Genomic DNA, 16,075 nt, shown 5'->3' with positions numbered 1-16,075 from the left:
GTTGTACATGTTGTACATAATAACCCATTTCGGAAAAGACATTCAAAAAGACTCTAATCATATGTAAATGGTTGCCCATATTAACATTAGTCATAAAGTGACCCAGAAAAACAAGGTCTTTAAAAAATTACAAACAGGGAGAAGAGTATATTAATAAAATACCATAATTTGCGGACTATAGAGCGCACCATTAAAGAGGAAAACAGTTTTGTTCATTTCTAGGCCGCACTTGTTTATAAGCCGCAGGTGTCGGAAATATGGGAGGAAATGGCATAGGGCAGGAATTATGTTACACACAGAAATTTTCCTTTTTTGCGAGATCGTTTGGCTTTAAATTGAAAGCATTGCTTTGTGTGTTTTCTATGATAAGGGTGTGTGCATGAAACGCAAAATAAATGACTGATCTGAAGAATTTAGTGTGGGTCCATTTAATTTAATTCAAACAATTTCATTGGTCCACTGTGGCCTGTTGGGTAATTTCAATGGTCTGATGTGACGTTAAATGTATTGGCGACATGAAGCTCGTTTCCCAAAAAAATCCATAAATTAGCTGCATCGTTGTTCAAGCCGCAGGCTTCAAAGTGTGTGAAAAAAGTAGCGCCTTATAATCCGGAAATTACAGTATGTGAATAAAGTGAAATGAGCACCAACATGAACCCTGACCCTGAACCCAGCCTTAATTCTTAAACTCCAGAAATTCGACCCATCAAAAACAGACGATGTAAAGAGGCCGAACAGGAGACATGGGATCTGACCTCACTGTTGTACCAACAATACACTTTATTAATTCATCCCGAAATATTGACATCAACATTAAAATTATTAACGAGGTTCTGTATTGGCAGTGAACTGAAAGCTGCATGACACATTCAGCATGAAGCTTGTGACAGGACTGTCACAGGACAGAAAACTATTTTTACGTCTCAAGTATAAAACCAAAAATCATAAAATTAAATGCTTTCCAGAGATCAGAGCCAAGATATTACATGCCTGGATTGCTAATAAAGAAGAAAATATTATTATTATCAAAATTATCATAAGATTACGTAATTTTTTGCAGACGTAAGAAACGCTTCAGGTGTTTGGATATTTCCGTCATCTTTAATCCATAAATTACTGGATTAAACAGAGGATTATATAAAGATATTTGTAAAGTCATTAATAAACGAGCCAGTTTTGGAATATCAGATTCCAGTCTGACTATAATCACATCGTACGTACACAGTAAGGAGAAGTTGACTAAAACCAGCAGGTGAGGTAAACAGGTCTCTGCAGCTTTTTTCCTCACTTCTCCACAGCTTCTGTAGGTCAGAATAAAGATTTTTGTGTATGTATAAATGACAAAGAGCATTGGAAAAAGGGCAACATTTAGCAAAATGAACACTCCATATATAGATATCACTCTGGAACTTGTACAGTGAAGTTTGTAAATTGAGTTATTGCAAAAAATTACTCTCAAAGTGAAGTTACAGAGCTTCTGATTGGCGCTCATTGTAGCTGAAGCCAGGAGCTGACAAGCTGGGAAAAGCCAAGCTAAAGCTAGCAGGACTGTGATGGTGGTTTTCCTCATGATGGTCGGATACTGCAGAGGTTTACAGATGGACACATATCTGTCGTAGGCCATGGCCGACAACAGCAAGAACTCTGAACCGCCTAAAGCATAATACATGAAATACTGAACCAGGCAGGCTGAGTAAGAAATGACCTGCCTTTCAGATAAAAAGTCAATCAGAAGCTTTGGGTAGATATTCGTGCTGTAAAGAACAGAGTTAATCAACAAAGCTGCAATGAAAATGTACATGGGCTCATGGAGGTTTGGGTGAACCCAGATCAGATACACAATGATAGAATTACCGCAGATTATCAGAATATACGATACAAGAAAGGTAATAAAATAAAGATATCTGTATTTATGAACTTCTACATGTCCACCCAGAGTTATATAAGTGACATTCAATATGTCTTCCATTTCTAATAAAATATGTAAAATATTGACTGTTGAAATTCAGATAACAAGAACAAACAGAAAGTAAAACACAGAATTACATGACCATGTCTCTGCATTCACTTCACAACAGAACCGGCTGTGAAATGCTTTTATCAGATGCGTCACCCTCCATGGATCTCATTAAACTTTCCACAACAAACAAACTAATATGTAAACAACTCGATCAAACTCTGGAGGTCTGAATCCACCACTCTGACCCATTTCACTGTTTCCACATAGCTTCATCTCAGCAGTATTATTTTATTTTGGAGAAAAGAAAAGGTTTCTATCTGTCAAATAGTGTCACTGCCTGGAGCAGAATAATGTGTTCTCTGTTCCTCATCAGTCCTGGTAGAACATCTCTCTGGACTTTATGGGCCTTTCTTTCTTAGAGGTCCAGAACACTGTTGACCCAGTGGAGGACAGATTCTCTCCATCTTGAGATTTTGTATCAGACTGGAGCTTTCAGTGAAATCATCTGGTTTAAAAAAATGTCAGTTTCCGTATATCTCCCTTTCATTGATGAACTTCAGTGATGAACAAGTTCCTGTTTTGGCTCCCTCTGATCATCTGTAATAGGCCCCCAACTATAAACCTAACCTTCTTCTTGGACCGGTCTCAGCTCTCCATGCCCAGACTCTCATTCATCCGATCCTTCAGACCACATTTGGACCTGGTCTGGGCAAATATGGATGAGTTCTGGACCACAGTGAAGGACTCAGCTGACTTCTGCTGTCACAGTCACTTGTACTGAGGGAGTCAAAGAGGAGGTGAAGGCTTCCCCAAGACCCTGAGTTCATTCCAGACGTCCAGTCCTGTCACATCCCCCAGCTCCCTCCCAGTGGACTCTGCTGATGATTGTTCTTTTCTACATTTCCCAACTTTGAGCGTTTGGTTTCAGTTTGATTATCTGTCAGTAGCTTTAGTGCCTGTGCTCTTGGTCTTTATCCTTAAAGTCAAGCGTTTCCTTTTGCGTTTATCTTTTCCTGGTTTGATGTTTTTCTGTTTTTCTATCTGATGGATTCTCTTCCTGAGCCGTTGAGGCCTCATCACTGAAGTTATTCATTTGTTAAAAGGGAGGGGCCAGGAGGCTGAGCACATGGATTTATGTTCAAGATGAGTTTTACAGTAAAATCACTGGAGGAGCCCAGTTTGGTTAGTGGCTCTGAAATCAACAATAAATGTATGAATAATTAAGTCTCACAGAAACTAAACAAAGTGGAAGTCTTTATAATGTTCCTTTTATTTTTTTTTTCACAGAGCTATTCATATATATCTTTTGTTGTGGATTAAATGACTGTGTGGACACGTGAAACTTCTTATAATAAACAAATATGCCAGTGTAAAGAGTAACCTCATCTCACGGTTGTAATTCTTATAAAACATAATTAATCCACCCACATACAATCAGAGCAATGTTTATCAGTAATGGGGTTTTGTATTTATGCAGAGAATGAAATCAAAATGAAACATTCAGGGTGAAACATCTGATTGACGGGGCAGAAACACTGGAATCTTTACAGATAAGAAACGCTTCAGGTGTTTGGATATTTCCGTCATCTTTAATCCATAAATTACTGGATTAAACAGAGGATTATATAAAGATATTTGTAAAGTCATTAATAAACGAGCCAGTTTTGGAATATCAGATTCCAGTCTGACTATAATCACATCGTACGTACACAGTAAGGAGAAGTTGACTAAAACCAGCAGGTGAGGTAAACAGGTCTCTGCAGCTTTTTTCCTCACTTCTCCACAGCTTCTGTAGGTCAGAATAAAGATTTTTGTGTATGTATAAATGACAAAGAGCATTGGAAAAAGGGCAACATTTAGCAAAATGAACACTCCATATATAGATATCACTCTGGAACTTGTACAGTGAAGTTTGTAAATTGAGTTATTGCAAAAAATTACTCTCAAAGTGAAGTTACAGAGCTTCTGATTGGCGCTCATTGTAGCTGAAGCCAGGAGCTGACAAGCTGGGAAAAGCCAAGCTAAAGCTAGCAGGACTGTGATGGTGGTTTTCCTCATGATGGTCGGATACTGCAGAGGTTTACAGATGGACACATATCTGTCGTAGGCCATGGCCGACAACAGGAAGAACTCCGAACCGCCTAAAGCATAATACATGAAATACTGAACCAGGCAGGCTGAGTAAGAAATGACCTGCCTTTCAGATAAAAAGTCAATCAGAAGCTTTGGGTAGATATTCGTGCTGTAAAGAACAGAGTTAATCAACAAAGCTGCAATGAAAATGTACATGGGCTCATGGAGGTTTGGGTGAACCCAGATCAGATACACAATGATAGAATTACCGCAGATTATCAGAATATACGATACAAGAAAGGTAATAAAATAAAGGTATCTGTATTTATGAACTTCTACATGTCCACCCAGAGTTATATAAGTGACATTCAATATGTCTTCCATTAAAAAAAGCTCCAAATTAAAAACTGTCTTTTAAAAACGGTAGATACCAAAACAGGAGGGTACAAAAATATCTTGGGATAACCTTTAGTCTACTGAATCAATGCTCATTTCTGCAAGTCAGAACAGCTGACAGGCAGATAATATAAGACACAATCCAAAACCTGAGTGAAGACGTCTCAGTCTGAAGGTACTGGATTACACCTGGATTCATTCAGTGACCTGAGTTTGACTCAAAGAGCGCACTTTGAGCTTGTGAAATGGCTTTATAAGACAGCGTCACCCTCCATGGATCTCATTAAACTGTTCTCTAAGAGTGACGCAAACTCTGGAGTCCTGAATCCACAGGCCATGTTCAATGACGTCATGCTGCTGATTTCTGTGGAAACTGGAACATAAAGGAATATGGAATAAGTAAAATTAATTCATCTGAATACTCATCTGAATTCGCCATCAGTTTGAGCTGAAGATGTTCGTGCTGGTTCTGATAGAAAGCCGTCAGAACACAGAGAGATCATGGTTTGTTAATGAGTGAAGACATTGCCAAAATTCTTCGTCCACCATCTTAAGTCACTGATAATATTGATGTGATTAATCTGAAATGGCTCTATCAATGGGGCCATTGATATTGAGAGTTATCTGTTTCCATAAGAAAGGAGACAATGTAGTGTTGTATGTCAGAGTTACAGAGGTCAGACTGGGCTGTGACTGGAGGCCTCCAGGGTTTGATGAAGGTCTTTACATGTTACAATCTATTCCAGAGGAAAGTTTAATGAGATCCATGGAGGCTGAAGCAATATTATAAAACTTTCCACAGACTTTATCAGTTGACTTTCTGACTGTTGAGATGAACCATCATCAGGTTCAGTATCAGTGAATGAATGACACTCTCAGGCTGATTTTTGGAATATTGGGAAAGTCAGAGTCCTTTTTACTTTTCACTCATGTTTATTGTTTTACTTGGCATCGATTAGACTCGATTAATGGATGATGAATATAATGTGACATATATAACTCTTACTGGACATGTGGATGTTCATAAACACAGATATCTTTATTTCTTTATCTTGTTTACAGTTTATATTCTAATAATCTGCTGTAATTTCACCATTGCGGTTCTTATTTGGATCCACAGAAACCTCCATGAGCCCATGTATGTTTTCATTGCAGCTTTGTTGATCAACTCTGTTCTGTTCAGCTCTAATATCTACCCAAAGTTGTTAATAGACTTTTTATCAGAGAAACAGGTCATTTCTTATTCAGCCTGTCTCCTTCAGTTTCATGCTATCTACTCTTTAGCTGGTTCAGAGTTCTTGCTGTTGTCGGCCATGGCCTACGACAGGTATGTGTCCATCTGTAAACCTCTGCAGTATCCGACCATCATGAGGAAAACTACTGTGATTGTCTTTCTGATTTTATCTTGGCTCATACCTGCCTGTCATATTACAGTTCTTGCTGTAATCAGTTTGAATATGAAACTGTGTCATTTCATGTTTCAGTGAAATCTCAATATGTCAGAGAGGATCAGTTACAGGAGACAGTCTATGGCACAATCTGCCACGACTGGTTGGGTTGATTGAGAGAGAGACACACACGGATTGGGAATTGAGACACGTGTCTCACTTTCCCATCTAGGTCTAAGGCCTGAGTCAAAGCCCAGCAACACCGTTGACTTAAGGGTCCGAGAGCTTTTCTTGTCAGCTTGGTTGTAGCTGGTACTAGCTTAAGTTTCTGAGGAACTTCACAACAAGTTTCCAAAAAAGAAAAGTGAGGCACAATGTAATAAAAGCAGTTTACACTGCTGATCTCACCATCAAACCCCTGTTGATGGAGAGTCTGAGAAGATCCTTAGAGGCTGAACCAGATCAGATAAAGTACCGACAGACTCTGACTGTTCTCTCTGGGTTTGGTTTGGTGTCTGTGACTGAGGAACATCACACAGTGAAGGTTATATGTCGGTGTGGCGAGAATCGTTTGACTTATTTCTTGAATTCTTGTTATTAATGTGCTTGGTTATTTACCTTTACCTTCCTGTTTTAATTCTTAACATTTCATTTTCCAAATAATTCATGGATGATGAGTTCAATGTTACATACTTAACTCTTGGTGGGTATGTGGAGGTTAAGAAATACAGATATGTTTATTTCTCGATCATGTTTATCGTTTATATTTTAATAATCTGCACAAACTTAACTATTGTTTATCTCATCATAACTCACAGAAACCTCCATGAGCCCATGTACATTTTCATTGCAGCTCTGCTGTTGAACTGTGTTCTTTATAGCTCTGCTGTTTACCCCAAACTTCTGATCGACTTTATATCAGAGAAACAGGTCATTTCTTATTCAGCCTGTGTCTTTCAGTTTTTTATATTTTACTTTTTAGGCAGTACAGAGTTCTTCCTGTTGTCGGCCATGGCCTTTGACAGATATGTGTCGATCTGTAAACCTCTGCAGTATCCGACCATCATGAGAAAAGACACTGTTGTTGTTTTCCTGGTATTAGCTTGGCTTGTACCTGCCTGTCATATTGCAGTTCCCTCAATAGCGATTGCTGAGGCTAAACTGTGCAACTTAACTTTAAAAGGAATATTTTGCAACAATTCCCTTTACAAAGTTCCATGTGTAAGATCGAGTTTAATCACTGTGTTCGGTGTTCTTGCGATGTTAGATCTTGTAATATTTCCGTCTCTTTTTATTGTTTTCACGTATACAAAGATTCTGATCATTTCTTATAGAAGTTGTAAAGAAGTCAGGAAAAAGGCTGCAGAGACCTGTTTACCTCACCTGTTGGTTTTAGTCAGTTGTTCCTGTTTAAGTGTGTACGACGTCACAATAGCTCGAGTAGAATCCAACTTTCCAAAAATTGCACGTTTAATAATGACTGTACAAATAGTTCTGTATCATCCTCTGTTTAATCCACTGATATACGGACTCAAAATGAAAGAAATCTCCAAACACCTCAAAAGGCTGTTCAGTCCAGCCAAAATCATCGGCTGCATTAACTCAGTTCTTCTGAAATGATCCATGTGAATCACTCATCTGTATTTAATGTACATATTGTTGCATATTTAAAGTATTTTACTTTACTGTTATGAATTTACTGTCATTGCCTTTGCCTGTATTGATGAGGTTCGTACTCATTATTAGCTAAAATAACTACCAACATTTGAAGCCTTTTGCTCCTCGATCGCTGCACATGCTGACTCTTTAGAGATTTTTTTTTTTTTTTAAGATACTGTGTAGTTGGATGGAGCATTCACAATCTATAGATCAACGAAAGATTAATCTGAACTGATTGTTCTGAGTGAAACACTGAAATCAGCCTGTGTGATACCAACAACCACTTCACTGCTGCTGTTGCCGATTGGATCATTTCATGAATAAAGCATTCATTGCATATGTACAGTTACTCTGGATCACTCTCCTGAATCTTTTCAGTATCAGAACGGAACAACTTCAAATGTTTGTTGTCTGAACCTTCCGACATTACGATCCACAGGGAATCAGGCCCAGGGAGAACATGGAAACTCCAGAGAAAGGCCCCAGGGGTTCGTCATAGTTACAGCAACAACCATGAGTTTCAAGTGGAACAAGTAAATGGACAGCTCATCTTTGGTTTGCCTTTCTACTGTAACTTTGTTAAACTCTAATTACATCAATTTTAGTTTCCTCCTATAAGTATTCCTGCAGCCACATGTCTAGAATAACTAGAACAAACAAACAGGATGGGTTCAAAGGTTTGAACCTTCCAGGTAGTCCAGCTGCCTCCCACAGTTCAAAGACGCCAAGATCCAAGTTGTGTGTCTACACTCAAAGAGTGAAAGGGCCTCACCATCATCCTTGCATGGATGAACAGGACAGATGATGGATGGATAAAGTCACAGATGGGTGACAAAGAAAACCTGAATTCTGAGTAGAGAACCACAAGCACACACCCTGATCTGTGGATCCCTGGGCTAAATGTCCGTTTTATCTCCGGCTAACGGCAGCAGGCTAAATGTCCGTCCTCAACCTCAGGCTGAAGTTCGTTCTCTGTAAACGGACGGCGGCTGTTATCTGGCACAGCACCACCTACCGAACTGACAACTAAGTCAGGACGAGGTGAGAGCAGAAAGTGAATGATGGATAATTTGTCTTAGGCTAACAACAACAACAACAACAACTCAGTTGTCTTGCACCACACACGCAAGTTAGCATTAGCTTTGTGTAATGTTGGCTAATTAAGGCAAGCCTCTGGCTGCTTTGAAAAATGTAGCCTAGCTGTTAAACTTGAGTACTGAAGTGTGTCACCTCGTTATGAATGGCCACACAACCAATTGGCATATTATTATTTTAATCGTGGGTTCGATTCCCGGCCTGGGGCCTTTCTGTGTCTATGTTTAGAACAAACACAAGGCCTCACTGTCATTTACAGAATAATGATGGCGGCAGGAATAAGCCCCGCCTCCCAATGTCCTCGGCAGTGGGATGGAAGGGTGAACTGCGCATGTCAAATTTATAATGGGCGTAATTTGTGGCTGTAAGCAGTTGTAGATACGTTAAACATTTAATCTATGTGCTTTTCACAGATCATACATTTTAGTCACTGTCCATCATTATAGTAAGCACATATTGTTGTTTTTACATACATATGAAAAAGTCAGTGAGAGGAACGTGTTATTGAGTGCAGGGCTGAGACTGCTCTACCTGTAGAACAGGTGTGTCTGTTGACTGAGCTGCTGCGAGCGGGTTCACAGGATCACACCTGAAGCTGTTGATATTGGTTTATTTCTTACCCCATCAATTTCCGTGTTTGTTGTCCTTTGTGTTGCCCTTTGTGGAAACAATTGGTTTGAGAACTAGATCATGATGGAACCAATGAAACTATTTACATCAAACCTTTCTAGTCTTATCGACCACTTCACACATCGAATCACCAGTTTGGTATCAGTCAGGTTCAGAATAATTGGTATACTGTACTGGAAGAGATGGGGATCAAACCACAAACCTCATAAAGAAATTAGAAACTACAATATTTGTGGATGAATTAAGATGACTACAGAATGTAAACCCACTTACCCCCCCCCTATCACCACAACAGAAGAAATGGCTAACATCATTTTAATCATTTTAATACATCACGTCCTTTTGGTTTGACAGAGCAGCCTCTTCAGGTGTTTAGAGATTTCCTTCATTTTCAGTCCATAAATAATTGGATTAAACAGAGGATGGTACAGAATCGCCTGTAAAGTCATGATGAAACGAGCAGTTTGAGGAAACTCTGAGCCGACTCTAACTATAATAATATCATACGCACATAAACAGGAGAAGCTGATTAAAACCAGCAGGTGAGGTAAACACGTCTGAGCTGCTTTTTTCTTGACAGCTTTACAGCTTCTGTAGGAGATGACCAGAATCCTGGTGTATGTGAACAGAATGAAAAGCAGAGGAAGAAGGCCAATCAAAATAATGGCAACAATACCAAATATAGACCGTGACCTTGAAATTACACAGTGAAGAGTATAAAGAGAGTTATTGCAAAAAATTCCATTTAACATGAAATGACAAAGTTTCATATTCAAACTGATTACAGCAAGAACTGTAATATGACAGGCAGGTATGAGCCAAGATAAAATCAGAAAGACAATCACAGTAGTTTTCCTCATGATGGTCGGATACTGCAGAGGTTTACTGATGGACACATACCTGTCGTAGGCCATGGCCGACAACAGCAAGAACTCTGAACCAGCTAAAGAGTAGAATACATGAAACTGAAGGAGACAGGCTGAATAAGAAATGACCTGTTTCTCTGATAAAAAGTCTATTAACAACTTTGGGTAGATATTAGAGCTGAACAGAACAGAGTTGATCAACAAAGCTGCAATGAAAACATACATGGGCTCATGGAGGTTTCTGTGGATCCAAATAAGAACCACAATGGTGAAATTACAGCAGATTATTAGAATATAAACTGTAAACAAGATAAAGAAATAAAGATATCTGTGTTTATGAACATCCACATGTCCAGTAAGAGTTATATATGTCACATTATATTCATCATCCATTAATCGAGTCTAATCGATGCCAAGTAAAACAATAAACATGAGTGAAAAGTAAAAAGGACTCTGACTTTCCCAATATTCCAAAAATCAGCCTGAGAGTGTCATTCATTCACTGATACTGAACCTGATGATGGTTCATCTCAACAGTCAGAAAGTCAACTGATAAAGTCTGTGGAAAGTTTTATAATATTGCTTCAGCCTCCATGGATCTCATTAAACTTTCCTTTGGAATAGATTGTAACATGTAAAGACCTTCATCAAACCCTGGAGGCCTCCAGTCACAGCCCAGTGTGACATCACAACAGTCCTCAGGACAACATTACAGTTTTTAACAAAGCTTTTATGTCTCTTTGTCTTATGAAGAAAGAACCACATATCTTTTTTTCTTTTACTTTACCAGGTAAATTGTCTGAGAACTTATTCTCTTTTACAAACATGACCTGTTCAAACCTTGATGAACAATATTTAAAATAATGTCCATAAACTCCCTCCAGATGCATCTGAATATGCAGATCACTTCCCAGCATGGAAGTATAAAACATCCAGAATACGTCAACCTCACTCTGCGACTCATCGGCCTCCACCAAGGGTCACCCCAATCAAATCAAAGCCTGGAATACTTCACAGATACTTCCAGGTCTTGCTGACTTCCACCCTGGACACTGTGTTCCTCCAGAAAAGGTTGTCTGCCAACAAGGCCGTCCCAATGGGGGGTCCGTTCACTGAGTGAACCCAAAGAAAATCTTCAGACTCATTTCTCCTGAGTCTTTCCTCTGTAACACCTTTGACTCTCCACCTTACCTCCACTGAAGGTGGGCCATTTTACCTGAACTCCCTGCAACACTGGAATAGATGTAGTGTTTCACTCTTACCAAGCTCACCTCCTGCTGAAGCTTCAGTCCTTCCATGTGTCCGGATTATTTCAAAGTAACCTCACTTCAAAAACCTTTCTACACCATTTCTCATCTGCGGCCTCGAGGCCTGGTTCTGCTTCTTTTACTAAAGTATGTTACAGAAATGCAATGACTAGTTTCCTGTTGTCTTTTAGTGTTCATCTCATTCAGGTTTACAGGAAGCTTGTTTCACTTCATACACACTTTATAGTCTTCTTAATGATATTCATATCGGGCAGCACGGTGGCATAGTGGTCACTTCTGTTGCCCCACAACCTTATTTTTGTGGGGCAACAGCACCGACCATTTTGGAGCTGGGATCGGCTCCAACAACTCAGAAATCGATAAGAGGTAGAAGCTGAAGAATGAATATCATTCATTCATATCAGCGGTTATGTCGGCCGTTGCAGCTCGTTTAAATTGAGAGCCTGTTGACAAAGAATGTTTACATGTTCCCAGGGCCCGAGAGCTAAAGGGCCACAGGCATCCAGGGCCCGAGGGCTAAAGGGCCACAGGCATCCAGGGCCCGAGGGCTAAAGGGCCACAGGCATCCAGGGCCCGAGGGCTAAAGGGCCACAGGCATCCAGGGCCCGAGGGCTAAAGGGCCACACGCAGCCAGGGCCAGAGGGCTAAAGGGCCACAGGCAGCCAGGGCCCGAGGGCTAAAGGGCCACAGGCATCCAGGGCCCGAGGGCTAAAGGGCCACAGGCATCCAGGGCCCGAGGGCTAAAGGGCCACAGGCAGCCAGGGCCCGAGGGCTAAAGGGCCACAAGCAGCCAGGGCCAGAGGGCTAAAGGGCCACAGGCAGCCAGGGCCCGAGGGCTAAAGGGCCACAGGCATCCAGGGCCCGAGGGCTAAAGGGCCACAGGCATCCAGGGCCCGAGGGCTAAAGGGCCACAAGCAGCCAGGGCCCGAGGGCTAAAGGGCCACAGGCATCCAGGGCCCGAGGGCTAAAGGGCCACAGGCATCCAGGGCCCGAGGGCTAAAGGGCCACAGGCAGCCAGGGACGGAGGGCCAGAGAGTTTATGTTTTTGGGCTGCCTTTCTGTACAAATGTTAATCCAACTCTAAATATGTCTCACAGTGATAAAGATTTTACACCATGAAGCTATTTCTTCAAATTGACTCCAAATGTTCAACTATGCTTTTCTTGTCAGCTTGGTTGTAGCTGGTACTAGCTTAAGTTTCTGAGGAACTTCACAACAAGTTTCCAAAAAAGAAAAGTGAGGCACAATGTAATAAAAGCAGTTTACACTGCTGATCTCACCATCAAACCCCTGTTGATGGAGAGTCTGAGAAGATCCTTAGAGGCTGAACCAGATCAGATAAAGTACCGACAGACTCTGACTGTTCTCTCTGGGTTTGGTTTGGTGTCTGTGACTGAGGAACATCACACAGTGAAGGTTATATGTCGGTGTGGCGAGAATCGTTTGACTTATTTCTTGAATTCTTGTTATTAATGTGCTTGGTTATTTACCTTTACCTTCCTGTTTTAATTCTTAACATTTCATTTTCCAAATAATTCATGGATGATGAGTTCAATGTTACATACTTAACTCTTGGTGGGTATGTGGAGGTTAAGAAATACAGATATGTTTATTTCTCGATCATGTTTATCGTTTATATTTTAATAATCTGCACAAACTTAACTATTGTTTATCTCATCATAACTCACAGAAACCTCCATGAGCCCATGTACATTTTCATTGCAGCTCTGCTGTTGAACTGTGTTCTTTATAGCTCTGCTGTTTACCCCAAACTTCTGATCGACTTTATATCAGAGAAACAGGTCATTTCTTATTCAGCCTGTGTCTTTCAGTTTTTTATATTTTACTTTTTAGGCAGTACAGAGTTCTTCCTGTTGTCGGCCATGGCCTTTGACAGATATGTGTCGATCTGTAAACCTCTGCAGTATCCGACCATCATGAGAAAAGACACTGTTGTTGTTTTCCTGGTATTAGCTTGGCTTGTACCTGCCTGTCATATTGCAGTTCCATCAATAGCGATTGCTGAGGCTAAACTGTGCAACTTAACTTTAAAAGGAATATTTTGCAACAATTCCATTTATAAAGTTTTATGTGTAAGATCGAGTTTAATCACTGTGTTCGGTGTTATTGCGATGTTAGATCTTGCAATATTTCCGTCTCTTTTTATTGTTTTCACGTATACAAAGATTCTGATCATTTCTTATAGAAGTTGTAAAGAAGTCAGGAAAAAGGCTGCAGAGACCTGTTTACCTCACCTGTTGGTTTTAGTCAGTTTTTCCTGTTTAAGTGTGTACGACATCACAATAGCTCGAGTAGAATCCAACTTTCCAAAAATTGCACGTTTAATAATGACTGTACAAATAGTTCTGTATCATCCTCTGTTTAATCCACTGATATACGGACTCAAAATGAAAGAAATCTCCAAACACCTCAAAAGGCTGTTCAGTCCAGCCAAAATCATCGGCTGCATTAACTCAGTTCTTCTGAAATGATCCATGTGAATCACTCATCTGTATTTAATGTACATATTGTTGCATATTTAAAGTATTTTACTTTACTGTTATGAATTTACTGTCATTGCCTTTGCCTGTATTGATGAGGTTCGTACTCATTATTAGCTAAAATAACTACCAACATTTGAAGCCTTTTGCTCCTCGATCGCTGCACATGCTGACTCTTTAGAGATTTTTTTTTTTTTTTAAGATACTGTGTAGTTGGATGGAGCATTCACAATCTATAGATCAACGAAAGATTAATCTGAACTGATTGTTCTGAGTGAAACACTGAAATCAGCCTGTGTGATACCAACAACCACTTCACTGCTGCTGTTGCCGATTGGATCATTTCATGAATAAAGCATTCATTGCATATGTACAGTTACTCTGGATCACTCTCCTGAATCTTTTCAGTATCAGAACGGAACAACTTCAAATGTTTGTTGTCTGAACCTTCCGACATTACGATCCACAGGGAATCAGGCCCAGGGAGAACATGGAAACTCCAGAGAAAGGCCCCAGGGGTTCGTCATAGTTACAGCAACAACCATGAGTTTCAAGTGGAACAAGTAAAAGGACAGCTCATCTTTGGTTTGCCTTTCTACTGTAACTTTGTTAAACTCTAATTACATCAATTTTAGTTTCCTCCTATAAGTATTCCTGCAGCCACATGTCTAGAATAACTAGAACAAACAAACAGGATGGGTTCAAAGGTTTGAACCTTCCAGGTAGTCCAGCTGCCTCCCACAGTTCAAAGACGCCAAGATCCAAGTTGTGTGTCTACACTCAAAGAGTGAAAGGGCCTCACCATCATCCTTGCATGGATGAACAGGACAGATGATGGATGGATAAAGTCACAGATGGGTGACAAAGAAAACCTGAATTCTGAGTAGAGAACCACAAGCACACACCCCGATCTGTGGGTCACATGATGGCCTTTCAGTACGTATCACGATACACTGAGCACTGTACTGAGCTCTGATCCTTTTCATTCATCAGTGAAAAATGAAGCATTTCTACTATCTTTGTGTCGATCTGGTTGGTTGAGACGTGTAGTGGTATTTGCAGTACGTTCACACTTTCATGTCCTGTGATATTTCTGTTTCATCTTCTTGTGCCAGTCTTTTTAAAGTGATTCTAAGTTCTTCCATCAAATAACAACATGGGTTTTTGGGTCAATATCTAGTTAAAGTCAGATTAACCAACATCTTGAAATTATTCTTCTTAGTTACATTTTAATTGTAATCTGCATGTTCATTCAGTACAGATACATACTGACAGGGGTTACATTATTGATCACAGGTTTAATATGTACCGATAGATTCGGCCTATTTTCAATGAGGAACATTAAGAGTGCAAAATCTGCACATTCATATTTCACTTACTGATTTGCTGATTGGCACCAACCAGGTGCACATACAAGGTTTTGTAAATAATAATGTTAGAGGAATGAGTACAGTGAATAAACAGGAGAGGCCTGTGGCCTCATGATGCAGAGGGCTCAGTGGGGAGAATCACCTGGAGGGATAAATCTCAACTCTAATCTCTTTTTCTCATTTTGCTAACTTGTGGGCTTCATTTTTCATGGACTGCACCAGGTGATGACCGTTTTGCCCTGTGTCCAGAGGAGTGGACGGAAATAACTGGTCATTAAAAAAACATCATTCAGACTCTGATAATCAATAAAATTATTATTTTTTCATCAGTCTTTTGCGGCCCGGAACCAAATGACCCACGGACCGGTACCGGTCACATGAGAACCAAATCACCCAATGAGCCCAGTGGTTCGGGACCGCTGGTCTACAAGAGACAGCTAATTCATCCGAAACAACACAGATTAGGATTAAACACACAAAGTGTAAAACAGTCAGAACCATGACAGGTACTGACACACAGACACACACCTCGATCTTCCTTAAAGAGTCTCCTGGTCCTGTCCCGGGTTCTGCTCCGGTCCCTGGGCCGGTTCCTGGTTCTGAGTCCTGATGTTTATAATCCGTTTCTGACGGTCCAACTCAGGGTCCTGAGGTGTATATTCCGGTTTCTTCATTCTGGAGGTTCGTCGGTCCGGCACCAGCATCAGGACTAATTCAAAAAGCTAAGATGGCGGCAAGCTCTTCTTGCCGCTGCTGTTCTCCCGCCTCACTGAGCCTCCACCGGATCCAGGTGTCCGTCCGGCCAGGATGAAATCTAAATGTCCGTTTTATCTCCGGCTGAAGTTCGTTCTCTGTAAACGGACGGCGGC

At 40.5% G+C, this 16,075-nt stretch overlaps 4 protein-coding genes across 4 annotated transcripts; 1 reads left to right on the top strand and 3 right to left on the bottom strand.

Moving 5' to 3' along the window:
* Positions 1-1,042: 1,042 nt before the first annotated feature.
* Positions 1,043-1,969, bottom strand: LOC115062068 (olfactory receptor 2A12-like). The gene has a single exon (XM_029530687.1). The coding sequence runs from the start codon at positions 1,967-1,969 to the stop codon at positions 1,043-1,045; it is 927 nt and encodes a 308-aa protein (XP_029386547.1).
* A 1,491-nt stretch (positions 1,970-3,460) lies between these two features.
* On the bottom strand, positions 3,461-4,417 carry LOC115062067 (olfactory receptor 2A12-like). The gene has a single exon (XM_029530686.1). The coding sequence runs from the start codon at positions 4,415-4,417 to the stop codon at positions 3,461-3,463; it is 957 nt and encodes a 318-aa protein (XP_029386546.1).
* A 5,116-nt stretch (positions 4,418-9,533) lies between these two features.
* Positions 9,534-10,460, bottom strand: LOC115062066 (olfactory receptor 11A1-like). The gene has a single exon (XM_029530685.1). The coding sequence runs from the start codon at positions 10,458-10,460 to the stop codon at positions 9,534-9,536; it is 927 nt and encodes a 308-aa protein (XP_029386545.1).
* Positions 10,461-12,873: 2,413 nt separating this feature from the next.
* Positions 12,874-13,827, top strand: LOC115062065 (olfactory receptor 13C2-like). Its single transcript, XM_029530684.1, has one exon. It carries the CDS (start codon positions 12,874-12,876, stop codon positions 13,825-13,827), a length of 954 nt encoding a protein of 317 aa, XP_029386544.1.
* The last annotated feature ends 2,248 nt before the right edge of the window (positions 13,828-16,075 follow it).

Source organism: Echeneis naucrates, chromosome 21, assembly GCF_900963305.1.
Source record: "Echeneis naucrates chromosome 21, fEcheNa1.1, whole genome shotgun sequence".
NCBI lineage: Eukaryota > Metazoa > Chordata > Actinopteri > Carangiformes > Echeneidae > Echeneis > Echeneis naucrates.
This window is presented reverse-complemented; position numbering and strand designations above follow the sequence as displayed.